Here is a 14,018-nt window from a genome sequence, read left to right on the forward strand (position 1 = left end):
CACACACACACGCACCCAGGTTTATTCTAATCCATTCGGAACTAAGCAAATTCGGCCCTGTTCCGATGGTTGGTATGCGCATGTGCAGGTCGCCTTTGCAAACAGCTTCGGCGACTTGCATAGTCGGCGAGCCATTTGCAGGGATGGGGGTGGATGGCGGCGTGGTCAGGCATTGCATATGGGAATGCCCAGTGTTTCATGGGCATCCCTATGAAAAAAATGCTGGGTGTTCCCATGGGAATGTGGGCAGGACGTCATATGATGTCAGCTGCCCACCCTGTCTTCATCCCAGCGGATGCAAATAAAAGTCAGTCTCCACTGACTTATGTGCAAGCCCAGGAGAAATCATTCAGTGGTCGGGGGCCATTGAATGATTTCTCCAGCAGCGGCGGTGGCATGGGAGGGGATGTGTCTTCATAACACAGCGGGGGAGGCGGGTATTTGGCGGGGCGGGCTCTCTGGCACTTGATAAGATGCAATTCTCGTAGTTTACTGAGTCAACCAGAATCAGGCCCATAGAGAGAGAGGTCAAGTGTGTAAATGCATATATCCTGTGAACATTTACATTTTTTCAGGACTTTGACATAATTAACTAACGCTCCAATTTCTTACTGCAATTCCAATGAATCCCCAAGCGTTTACTAAGCACTCACCAAGTACCGCTGCCGCCATAGTTCAGGAGTCAGATTGCTATATGGGTCTTTTTAATAAGCTCCGAATAGATTTTGTATTGTCAAAGAACTTTTATGGTGAGATTACCAATGAGAGAAAACTGTTCTTACCAGCTTGTTGTCGGGTCCAATCAGGTTTCTGATGAGTTTACACCTTCTAAAGTCATCCTGTAAATCAGCCCCAACTTTCACTTTAAATCTGAAGTTTTGTGCAGAAGGGAATATGATTTAAAATGCAATTACAGCACAATGTACATATTTAAATGATAAAAATGTGTAAATAGTAGGGAAAAACAATGTATGCAAAGCAGTCTTTTCTTTATACAAGTTCCACCCATGAAATGTAAATCTAATTAGTGGGACTTTATCAAATTGTAAAATCAGATAACTGGAGTTCTCCTCAGCAATACTAATTATTTGTGTGAACATTATCTATACAGAGAACAAATTAATGCCACTAAATATATTACAAGCAAAGTTGACACAGTTTAAAAATAAATATATGTTATTCACATGTGCCCCTATCAGCCATGAGAGTGACAGGAAATTCCAGGGCCTTGCTGTAAAATGGCAATGGGGCTTGCCATGGACAATTATAAAGTAATGCCCACCGCAATATCTGCTCCAATTACATTTGATGGGGCGGTAAACTAATTGTATAAGCAGCCAAACAGCACATAATTCAAGGAGATATATAGAGCAACTTTACCCTAATTATTTTCCAAATCTCATAGCTGCCTTTGCAGGAAGAGTCTCTTGTATCCAATATCTGAAACACACCACCCAAATCTAACTCTCTTTACATGTTATATTTGGCCCACCTGCAGTGCACATGGTGTTGTCCATTAAAGAAGGAGTCCATTTTGAGAACAAATTTGTCCAGCGATCATGGCTGAATTAGGCCCAATGTAAACAAACTTTGTTTCATGTACAAACTTATTCCAAATATTATATCAAATTACATTCAGGTTATGGGCCTGATTATAGTTCACTTCCAAAAGCAAACTCATTCTTTAATGGACAAAACCATGTGCACTGCAGGTGGGGCAGATGTAACATGTGCAGAGAGAGTTAGCTTTAGGTGCGTTCATTGGTTTCTGTGCAGGGTAACGACTGTCTGCTTTATTTTTACACTGCGATATAGATATCACTTTGATGTACAAGCCCCACCCAAATCTAACTCTCTCTGCACATGTTACATCTGCCTCCCCCCTGCAGTAAACATGGTTTTGTCCATTAAAGAAGTAGTTTGCTTTTGCAGGTGAACCAGAATCAGGCCCAATGTGTATAAAGTGTACATGAAGTATAAATGCATTCTGTGCTTAGACTTGGGTCCATTCCTAAGATACCTCTATATGTTGCACAAATAAAAGTACAGGAAAAAAACGTAAAAAAGAAAGCTTTTTAAGTACTAACCTTGTCCAACCTTCCTTTAGTGCATCAGTACATAACTAGAACATAACAATAATTGTTAGACTCTCAGTTCCGCCTGGTACAAATGCTCAATGTGCTACTCCTGAACTTACATTACAGTACATTGACTATTGGATCTATCTCAGCTGAATTAACTGATGTTTTAAAAATACCGGTCTCAGTTGTTTTATTCTGCCCAAGTTACTGAAATACAATATTACATTAAGTGGCAAATTCAGAAGCAGATCAATGTGTAGAATGTTGTGGAAATTGGGTTCATGTGACTATTGTGATCTGAAAAGAGTATTAAAATTAATCATTATTTAAGCTTCTAAACCTCCATGTATTTAACAAAATGTGTAATAATCAAACCGTAGATATGCCCATGGTCTATGCTGGCCCACAGGTATATAGGGGGAACCCCCAGTGGGTCCCACTAGCTAGGGACCAAGCTTTTCCTCTGGGAATCAGGTTACAAACTGTGGTTTAATTATACATTATACTGCAAATCAGTGACGTAGCTACATATGTGGCAGACCCCGCGGCGGCTTGGTGGAGCGGCGCCGCCGGGGTCTGTGGTGGGCCCCTGCTGGCTGAACTGACAGGCGACCCGGGCAGCAGTGAGCGCTGCGCTGTTACCACTCCATGCATATCTAATGAGCGGGGACCCAGTGCAGTGTATTCTGAATGAGCGGGTCCCCGCCCCTGCATAGGTAATGAGCAGGGGGGGAGGCAGCGCTGGAATTTTGTTTTTGGCAGGGGGAAAAAAAATTACTAGCTACGCCACTGCTGCAAATGATTATGGTGGTGGACTATTCTGCCCTCGCCAGAGGCCTGATCTGGCATTTATTGCTGTTTTTAAACTATCAGCCAAAGCCACTGGTGATCAGCAGCGTGAACAGCCCATAATACAGCTACCCCTTAGGCTGTGTGACATTATGGAAGGAGTTGCAAAGTTCCCCATTCGAATGAGCCCTCCCCCTTTCCCATTCAGTCTACCATCCCTGCTAGTATCCCTGGGCTAGGAGTTCTGGTACAAGCATCTTTTTTAGCAGTCTTTTTGTTCAACATTAAAATACCAGTCATTATAATCAACTTGATTATATGACAGGTTTCTCTCCTGTATGTCGATACACTGAAAGTGGATGATACACTGTAAATGTATCTCTAAGCAGAAGATGTAATTTACATAGAGTATCCACACATACTGACGTCATTTTTTGGATGCATTTTGTTTTATCTCTTTTTTTTTTTTTTTAAATGCTTCTACGTCTACATGAGGCTCATAGTCTTCTGACTCATGCTGCACTGGCAGATGCTCGCAAGCTGGCATCCAACCCCCTGCCTGTGCCATGTTCCACTAGTTTAAATAAGTTATTGATGACATAACTGAAACTTCTAATATTTTCATTGTTGCTTTATAGTCACGAGATAGAAATGGGAATAGTGCCCATGGGTCTTACATAGAACAAGACAAAAGAAGGCTGAAGGACAGTGGGATAGCTATATATGTGGCAGACCCTGTGGTGGCTTGGGGGAGCGCTGCCAGCGGGGTCTGTGGTGGGCGCCATTGGCTGAACTGACTGACAACCGAGGCAGCAGTGAGCACTGAGCTGGTCCCGCCCTGTACATATCTAATGAGCAGGGACCCAGTGCAGCACATATTGAATGAGCGGATCCCTGCCCCGTGCATATGTAATAAGCAGGTTGTGCTCATTACATATGCACGGGGCGGGGACCCGCTCATTAAATATACACTGCGCTGGGTACCCACTCATTAGATATGCACGGAGCGGGATCAGCTCAGCGCTCACTGCTGCCTGGGTCGCCTGTCAGCTCAGTCAGCGGTGCCCATAGTTAATCGCCTCACCCCTTTCTTGGAGGGGGGGTGCCAGAATTTTTTTGGGAGGGGGGAGAAAAATTTCTAGCTACGCCACTGCTGAAGGATCTGCACAGATCTTAGTAGGAATGTCCCTACCTTTTTGCCCCCCTGATATAAATGCACACCTTTTGTAGCTGTTGGTCCGAGTAGCCTAGCCAGGCGCATGATGTGGTATACGCAGGGTATCCGCTCTGTAACATGTGTTCCTCTAGAAGGAGACAAAGCACTTCCTGTCATTGCACTGTTCAGTCATAATATCTTGTAACACTGTATTTCATTAGGATAGAACTTAAACAAGGTTTTAATGACAATGATAATCTATACTTATATTAATCTTCTTCGGTCTTTCCCCTCCCCAATATTAATGTGCTGCTCCTCCAACAGCTGCCATTGCAGCACATAATGGTACAGACCCTAACCACTAACCTAATTATGAGGATGGAGGACCCACTGGGAACAGGTGAGTATGCAGCTGCAGAAGCAAGCAGGTGGGGCGATAGGACGGGCTCCTTTCTTTACGCTCATGCCATCACTTTTTGCAACTTTTTGTTTTTGTGTAACAGTAAATAAAAGGCATGTGTGGAATAGGATAGGTTAATTAATATTAGTTTGATATATTGGACACTTGATGTCGTCTGATAAAGCAATTCAAATGTTACTCCATTTTAGAGCATATACCCCCGGGGTACGCATTTCCACTTCCACTACCCAGATGAAATGTGTGACAAGTCCGCACTTGGGCACACAATGCAGTACTTTAGGTTGGTCCGGGTTGCTCTGCAAAGCGACCAGACCCACCTAAAGTACAGGTTTGTGTGTCCAAAGTGCGGACTTGTCACACATTTCATCAGGGTAGTGGAAGTGGAAATGCGTACCCCGGGGGTATATGCTCTAAAATGGAGTAACATTTGAATTGCTTTATTAGATGACACAAAGTGTCCAATATATCAAACTAATGTTAACCTGTTTCACACTTGCCTTACATTTACTGTCAGTGGTAAATTTTCCACAAAGGAGGCACATGCCCAGGGGCTGCACCTGATCAGGGCGGCACATCAGGCTAATGTGGGCAGGTGATTCTTTTTGTGTTTGTCATTCCGACTTATCTTTTAAATATTTTATTTTGTTGTTGACGAGAGTGGGAGAATAGACAGGAATTTGTGGTCTGGGAGGTAGTAATAGGGTTAGGATTGGGCTACTTTGGTAATCAAGGCATCTGGACTGGCCCTGAAAAGAAGGAAGCAGTGACTTGATTGGTGTTGCCCAATAATGTCCCTAGGCGCCACCTGCCCCCGTTACTGTACCTCTAATATTGCATTGTCAGTTTGTCTTACAATCCAAATACGACATTATAAGTGGCAATTCTAGTTATTCCTTCATGATAACACAATGCTATAAGTGTTTGCAGATGTGAAGCAGATTAAAGCCATATCATTGGTTTCTGATATTATTCTGTACAGCTGGATTCTTTCTAATTCATTGCAATGGATTTTACCTCTTATTTCTTGTCCTCGTCTTCCATTTTGAAGAATTTCTGCAAGATAACATTGCAATTTTAAAACTGTTCTCTTCTCCGTAGGGGAAATGTAGCGCTTTGGTATGTTGCCGCTGTTATAATAATGCAACTTACCAATTGCTTCCTCCTCCGTCAGTGCATCTGTTATATACCTGAAGTCAATGCAGGACACCAACTGTTCTGGAGTCTGCCATGAAAAATGGGATTATGAATACCACCTCTAGCATACAGCTAGGATTCATGACACATTACTTTATTTTAAACTAAAATTAAGAACAAGTTAGGTTTTATTTGTATCAAGAACTCCTTAATACTGTGGTGTTTAATCATTATTTTTGTTTAACTGATCTGTAGAAGAATATATCTTTCTAATCAAGCAACACGCTGTTTATATACAGTAGATAATCTGTAACAGTGTTATGCAAGTGCATAGATTTCTGGTGCCCACCCACACACATTCTCTTCTTACATACATATACAGTATGATGCCATCTTACAATTATCTCTATACATCTGTCGCACAGAAGATTTTAATAGAAACACTTTCAGAAATAGGATTCTCTGAGTTTGAAATCTTGACATCCCATTAGATAACAAAAATACATGTTTATCTACACGGAGAAAATATCTCTCATCTTAAATCCTTCCTTGAAGCAAAGCTTAGAGCAAAATTTATTAAGTGGTGGGTTCTAAATCCTGCCGGTATTGTGGTGGTAACATGCTGATTTACTTCGCTCAAAACTGCAGGGAAAGCACACTTTACAATATAATAGAACAGAATTGAATATCAAAAGCACAAAGTTTTTAAACCGTAGGAACCAAGATAATCAAGTGGGGTTTCGAAAAAAAAAATGCCATAAAACCACCTCTAAACCCGGCCAAACAATATTTGTAGGAAGGATAAAAAAAGATAAAAACACATTATCCCCCCACGGGTGGTTTGGCTTGGTGCTGGTGGTTGGAAAATATGTGGTAATCCCATGAAACCCCCCCATTTTCCAGTAGAAACCACTGAAGAATAAAACACACCACAGTGTGTTGTCATTTAGAAACGGACGGTGGATTAAGTTTGGACACCAAAACCGCTGCTATCAATGAGACATAGAAACCGCTGTCAGTTTTTGATGGTGCATAAATTAGACTACGGGACGATTCTGGATCCCATGTAGTGATCAGAAATCGGCCCCTGTCCTCATGGTCAGGGTTTGCAAACCCCGACTGCAAACTGCCGTGGCGAGCAACTCCCAGGGCAGTTCGTAGAGGGCAATGCTTCATCCCACATCCCCTTGCATCGTGCAGCGGCAGGCAGAATGCAAGGGGATGTGTCTTCATTACATTCGAGGACGGGGGAGTATTTGTGTGGGTGGCGTTACATGGCTTGCTAAGCAGCAAATTTTCTCTGCTTAGCGAGCCAATTAGAATCACCCTGTAAATAAAGTCTGCTGCTTAGTAAATTTTGCCCTTAGAGTTGTACATTCTTACATCGACATATAAATATCTAGTCTCACACACTGCAACGGCTGCATTGCTTCCAGTTTCAGTTCCTAAATGTCCGCAGCTAATAAACAACACTCACAGGTCCAATTATGCTCAGTTGATTTACTCTCTCACTTCTCTACACCCTTTTAGCATTGTATTTATCAATAGCTACTAAACATGTTTTTCATCTGGGTGCAAAATGGAGTAGAGCGGCTAAATTTCAGGGCTACGAAAACAAAACAGAAATAAAGGAAAGGACACTAGAGGGTAGTAAAAAGGGACAGACTGGGACTAAAAATGGGCACGTTAAGCACACAGGCCCATGTCAGTGATTACTATTGGAGTCATCCTCTTGGCTTATGGAGTGCTCCCAGCCTCCTCAAGAGCCAGATGTACCAAGCTTGAAAAGTGATAAAATGAAGAGCCAATCAGCTCCTCCCTGAAATGTCACAGGCGGTGTTTAAAAAATAGGAGCTGACTGGCTGGTGGTTTATCACTCTCCATTTTATCACTTTTCAAGGCTTAGTACATCTCGCCCCAAGCAAGAACAATGTGATGATATTGTGCCTTTCATCCATGCCACTGAACAGAGAACTGGGAGTTGGATCTACTTGGCCAAGTCCCTGGGGGACTCTTCCTCTTTAGATAACTGAGCCCAGCTACTTCTTAGTCTATACAATTCAAAAATGAACATTATTTTCTCTACTAAAATATACACATTAGACCTCAATCTGAAGGGGACATAAACTCCAGACCACATGTGACAGACATTTAGATGGTGAGTGATCTGTAATTATTTGGTATGGGCTGGCACCATGCTTATTATATCACTGACTTAACTCCCTGTATTAAAATACACAACACTAGAAGCAAGGAATTAGAACACAAACCCCTTATCCAGACACTTAACCATGTGAGCGATCATTTATAAATGTAATGCATATGCACCTTGTAACTAATTATAGCTGTAATTTAAAACTCCTCATAATTAAAACACTTATTGGTCAACATACTGGAGAGGGGTCTCAAACTCACAACCTCATATACCACAATCAGACACTTAGCACATAAGATTTTTGGTCAACAACAACTTGTATTCTACCTACAGTTTGGCCATATTCTGGCTCACACACAGAGGCAAATTCCTTCTCAAATGGACAAAACCATGTGCACTGCAGATGGGGCAGATCTAACATGTGCAGAATTAGAGAAGAATTAGATTTGGGTGGGGTTCTCTATGGAGATCTACAGTATATTGCATTGCATGTATTTTCCCTGCACAGAAACAAAATAATTTACCCAAATCTAATTCTTTATGCACAAGTTAAATCTGCACACAGAAATTTGTTTGTTTGACCATATACTTAAATTTTGTAAATAGCTAAAGTAGGACACTTAAGGGGGCTTGATCTTTTCTGAATATTTAAATTTTCTGGGCGGTTTGATAATAGCGAGAAGCAGTGACAAGCATTCACATATTCACAAACTGGTATGTCCTACTGATGCCGTGTGCCTTCAAGATTTTGTATATAGCCTTTCTGGAATTTGTGACCAAAAACACAGCTTACTATTGACAGTAACAGACTAGGGCAGGGCCAGCTCCACCATTAGGCAGCTGCCTAGAGTGCTAGAATCTGGCAGGGGCGCCAATGAGTCTGCCTATCGCAAATGAAGGATGCAGGGATGCAGCTGTGGAACTTCTGAAATTCTACTGCCACACTTTGAGCTAAGGAACTTGAAAGCGGTATTGGTGGAAGTGTGTGTGTGTGTGTGTGTGTGTGGGGGGGGGGGGGGGGGGCAGTATGTTGATGTTTTGCCTTACAATGGCAAAGCCTTAAACCGGTCCTGAACAAGGGTCATCTTATGCTACGAAAATTATAGCACAATTATTTTATCCTGTCAACATTTGATTCGTGCCATAAAGATTCATAATTCAGCTCCGTCCTGCTCTCATTCCTAGAAAATTCACTCTTAAACCATCAAACAAATAAAGCCAATGATTAAATATCCTGTAGACCAGTGGTTCCCAAACTTTTTTGAATCACGGCACCTTAGAGCATCAAAATATTTTCAAGGCACCCCTAGGCCAAATGCTTCTTATTGAGAAATTCAGATTTTTTTTTCAAATGAAGTGCATTGTGTTTATACTGTATGTCACAGTTATCTGGTGATGGACAGAATTTGCTTCTGTTTGTCCACATATATAATGATTGGCAGCCACAAGCACTGGTTTTGCCTGGTACATTGACCATAAATAATATGAATTGATCCTGGTCCACCAACCCAAGGCACCCCTGCAAGTGTCCTGAGGCACCCCATGGTGCCTAGACACACAGTTTGGGAACCACTGCTGTAGACTGATTAATCCAAGTATTACAAATCTTACCATATCGACTAGCAGCTTCCAGAGAGGCTAGTAAGAGAAGGAAATTATAATTAAGTATAATGAAATGAATTAGCAAATATGATTAATTAAATATCTTATTGCTACTTTTTCCTCTATAACAAACTTTTAAGGAGCTTTTTATTTAGGATTTTATTTTATTGATATGTTATTAAGCCTTTATTTAGCTACATAGAAAGATAATTGCCTCTATAGAATAGGCTCCACAAATGCTTTCATTGTTTGTAATTGAACATATAAATCATTGTACGCATTGATAGATCAGTGCAACACCTCTAATGTTCCTGGGAAATGAGCATAGGTCTCCGAGTATTGTCACTGCACCCAGAATGTCATTTATCAGACGATGTTCAATTCTTAACATGAGAGAGAGGAACCTGCAAGTTATTGTATTGGTCTAACCAAAAACCGATGCCATATCTTAGCAGAGATCCCAATGAAAAAGTGATCCTGGACGGTATCAGAATGGCTCACAGACAATGTCTATGTCGACAGTAAATAGGTGAACACCAAAAGGTTGACATGCACTAAATTGACATTGACACAAGATAGTCATGAAGACGGTCGACATTGACTAAAGGTTGAAAGAAGCAAAAAGGTCCACATTGCAATGGTCGACACATAAAAAGGTCAACATGAGTTTTTGCTGATTGTTTTAAAAAAAATGTTGGACTTTTTCATGCTTTACCATCCACAGACTCTGATTGGGAATGGTAAAGTATGCCAAGCGCAGAGCTAGTGGAGTGGAGCGAGGAACCTGGCCCTAAGTATGCAAAAGGTATGCAGCTACATTATTTGGGGGACTGCAGCTACATTATTTGGGGGACTATGTGCTCAGGTGTCCGACATGGACACAAGAAAAATTTGAAAACCGCATGATGACCTTTTTTTATGTTTCAACCTTTGGCTTGTGTCAACATTTTTTCAATGTCAATCTTGTGCATGTTGACCTTTTGTGGGTGTCAACCTAGACATTGGGGTTAATTCAGCATGCCCAGTCATTTTTGAGGAGGGTCTGTGACATCAGTGATGACCACTTCCACCCTGTCTCAGCCACAGATTAGACCTATTTACAATAGCACAGATGGCATAAACTGTTGGATGCATGGGATTGCGTCTGGATTTGCAATTAGCGATCCTTTCGCAATTCAACAAGAGGCGTCTTCTCTTTCTGTCTGGGTGGTGTCCACTGCAAATTCTCACATTAGCAACCAATAGAAATGTGATATTTTCTCTTTTAAATTTTGGGGGTTGGTGGTTCTCCCAGAGTCAGGTAATGCAAAAAAGTACTACAAGAAAAGACTAATGCGATAAGGGTTAACTATGCTCTGAAATGAAAGGAATAAAAGTAAAATTTTTATTGGACATGTAACAGCTATGGCAGCAAGAAAAAAAATGTAATTACTGGCAGAAATGTATAAAGCAGATTGCAGGACTTCCTAAATTTTGGTAAGGTAATTGGTAATTTAGGACCTGGTTCAGAGGTGGATGCATTGGTGATGTCGTACGCAAACAGGCAGTACATGCATCCTGCTTGTTACCCCCTCAGAGTTGCAGTACAGATTCCGACACAGGACTGTTTATTTTAATTGTGGTGTGTTGTGGCGTGCATCCACAGACACTGCATTGATCACACAGGGGGAAATATTGAGATGGATAAACTGCACCTGCCATAACGCTGGTGTTGGTGTCTATGTTGCAACTGATTGCGCATCAAAGGTGTGTAAGGCTGAGTGTGCACTATGGCGCGTAAGGCCACGCGACACGCGAGTGTGAAGCTGCAGGTACTGGGTAGCAATAGGGAATTTGCACATGGAAGAGGCACCCCGTGGATGTGTAGACAGAGCTGTGGGATGTTCTGATTTCAGTCGGTTCTCCTACACCAATGCTGCCCTAGTGGAAATGATCATAGTGTTGCTGTTTTCTTGCACATAGAGCTCTGGGGTTATGCGACTGCTGAGATGCCTCAGACTCTCAATGCAAGCAGATATTTGCGTAGGATTTCTGGAAACTGATGGAATTGTGACCACATTATGTGCATCTTGGTACTGTACTTTAGCTGGTAAATAATATTGCACCAAGTCGTTTACAGTTGCTGTACTTACCTTCCCTTCTTTCTTGGCCCATAAATCCCACACTGCATTAAGGACTGCAGCGGTAGCCAGCTGTACCACCCCTTTTTCAGGACCAATCTGCAAGATCAAACAGGAAAGCATTATTCTGGAGCTGGTCTGCAAAGCAGTCTATGACTTGGAGTAACAAAATAGCTGGAGGGTCAAGGGCCTTATTCTGGTTCATTCCCTCAGATGCGTGCACGCACCCTTGTGAATGAATCAAACCCCGACTTGCGAATGGTTAGCCCGCACCAACCATTTGCACACCGAATTCGTTCGCAAGGCTTGTGAACGGATGTTTTACATAAGCATCCATTTGCATGCCAGTGGGAACCTCCACCATCTTTCGATGGTTACCAACCATTGAATGATGGTGAAGGTGCTCACACTTGTACATATGAGCAAAGAAATGCAGGGAATTGGGTGGGCAGCTGACATCCGGCTATGTCAGCTGTCCGCCCCCTGCACGTGCTTCATGACCGCATTAGCATATGGACGCCCAGCATTTTAATGGGAACACCCATGAAATGCAGGGCATACACTAATGCCCCAGCCCAGCACGCTACGCCCCTCTCCACCCCCCGCTTGTAAGGCTGGAAGTATGCACTCAGCGACCAGACTACTCGCCGAGTTCGCACTCACCCAGGGTATACACATGCACAGAAATGCTGCTGCACATACGCAAAACCTCAGTCCCTGTGCGAATTCACGTCCAAGCTAATGAACCAGAATAAGGCCCCAAATGTTCAGCATTTATATATGTGAGCTTTATCTAATCTGAGAACATTGAGCAGGCTGTAATACCGATATTCCACTTTTTCACCACTCCTCTAGCTTATACAATTTACTAACAAATGAGACCTAGCTACTTATTGGATGTCTGAAGCCAGCTATCACATGCTATTATAATCGTCCATGAACCTGAAAGATGTAGTACTGTATGGTAGTACTCAAGCTATTCCGCTATCTTTGCAAACTGGTAGCATACCCTGCTACAGGATATTGCAGGTTTTGCAAATTTGGCAACACCTATGTCATCCAATCATAGGCTTCAGCCAGCCAACAATGCAACGGACAAGCCTAATCATGCCTACGTTTAAATAACTTTCTCTTTAAATCACAAACAAATTTTTAACTAATTGATGCAATATAAATTAAGAAGATCACAAAACAGTCTCAAATTGCATATAGTTGTATATGGATACTGGGGGGTTTCCTAACATTATTGGTAATTCACTAAAATGACTGCAAGCATTAAGGTGCCCATACACTAGTGCAATATGGGCCCTTTTCATCCGATTCTGATGGATCAGGCTGAGAAATCGGAAGAAGAGTGGCAAAACCTTATATGTTTGACATCAGATCCATGAAGATTGGAAGAGCTGCACTATAGATGTCGGATCAGCCAGTATCCTGCAGGCTTGGCTTTGATCGCATATGATACATCGTATGTAAAATGACTGCATATGGTGTATCGTATGCAATCCTGCAGCCTGGGAATCTACTGGGCAGTTAAAAAGGGAAATCGTATGTGACCTTTAGCCACTGGGATGGTGATAAACATCAGTGAAACATTTCAAACGTTAAGCTTGGCCAAAGAGCACATGTGGTTAGGTGTCCATGGGTTTACATACGCTAATAATGTTACATATTTAAAACCAATTAGCAACATCGTTTGCGGTGGACCTCCACCTCCATGATTTGTTGTTCATCATTGTAATGCCGATCAGCTTTGACTATCTAGACTTAACTCTTTTCTGTTCCAAGCGTTGACTTTGAGATATTGATCAAACTTTCTGCAGTCAAGTACACCAAACCTTATCCACTGAGTGCTACATTTAGAGAAGGAAGCTTGGCGTGTTGGCTAGTTCATGAAGAGCAATGATCACCAGAATTTAAGCACTGCGGTGACCTGGCAGTATCCACATGTACTGTAATATATTCCATTCATTTCAAGGCATGTAATGTTCTAATTGTTTATCATAGTTTACTATACATGTTCAATATAATAAAGGAAGTGGCTGTTCTATTTTAAGACCTTTATTCACAAACCCCTATTGTAGTCTCCTGCCTTTCATACAGTCAGAGAAATGTAATAAAAAGAAGCAACTCAAAAGCTGAAAACTATGACATCAGAATTTTTTTCAAATATCAGAAAGACTCGGAAAATCAAATTACCTAGAACAAAGCTGCAACACAATAAAACATAAGAAGCAAAATTAATCATGATTTATGATATTTCAGGCAATTCACAGAGCTACAATAGTTTTATTTGCAATTCTATTAAATATAAATTGTATTTGCTCTTAGTTTTGTCAAAAATGGCTTTACTGTTAGAATTTCCAATAATATTTATTTAAAGGGAAATGATCATGAAGATGTTTAAGCTCTTTTTACTGTGAAATAATTATCATCACCAAATGTAAGGCAGAAACTATCCCATGTTGGTCAACAATAGTAGCATATGTACTGTATACATATGCATTAAACATAGCATTACTTTATTCTCCACAAACCCATCCAATATTATACTTCACAT

At 41.5% G+C, this 14,018-nt stretch overlaps 1 protein-coding gene across 3 annotated transcripts in view; it reads right to left on the minus strand.

Annotated features, from left to right (window-relative positions):
- LOC146080363 (mitochondrial enolase superfamily member 1) overlaps window positions 1–14,018 on the minus strand; it is a 44,780-nt gene that overhangs the window by 23,160 nt on the left and 7,602 nt on the right. For all 3 annotated transcript variants that reach the window (XM_083187553.1, XM_083187552.1, XM_083187551.1), the window contains exons 4-10: window positions 11,471–11,557; window positions 9,348–9,374; window positions 5,597–5,669; window positions 5,462–5,500; window positions 4,092–4,174; window positions 2,088–2,122; window positions 783–870 (exon numbers count right to left, since the gene is read on the minus strand). In XM_083187553.1, the coding sequence (XP_083043679.1) occupies window positions 783–870; window positions 2,088–2,122; window positions 4,092–4,174; window positions 5,462–5,500; window positions 5,597–5,669; window positions 9,348–9,374; window positions 11,471–11,557 (432 nt within the window). The remainder of the gene's footprint in view (window positions 1–782; window positions 871–2,087; window positions 2,123–4,091; window positions 4,175–5,461; window positions 5,501–5,596; window positions 5,670–9,347; window positions 9,375–11,470; window positions 11,558–14,018) is intronic.

Source organism: Crinia signifera, chromosome 5 (genome assembly GCF_055691185.1).
Source record: "Crinia signifera chromosome 5, ASM5569118v1, whole genome shotgun sequence".
NCBI lineage: Eukaryota > Metazoa > Chordata > Amphibia > Anura > Myobatrachidae > Crinia > Crinia signifera.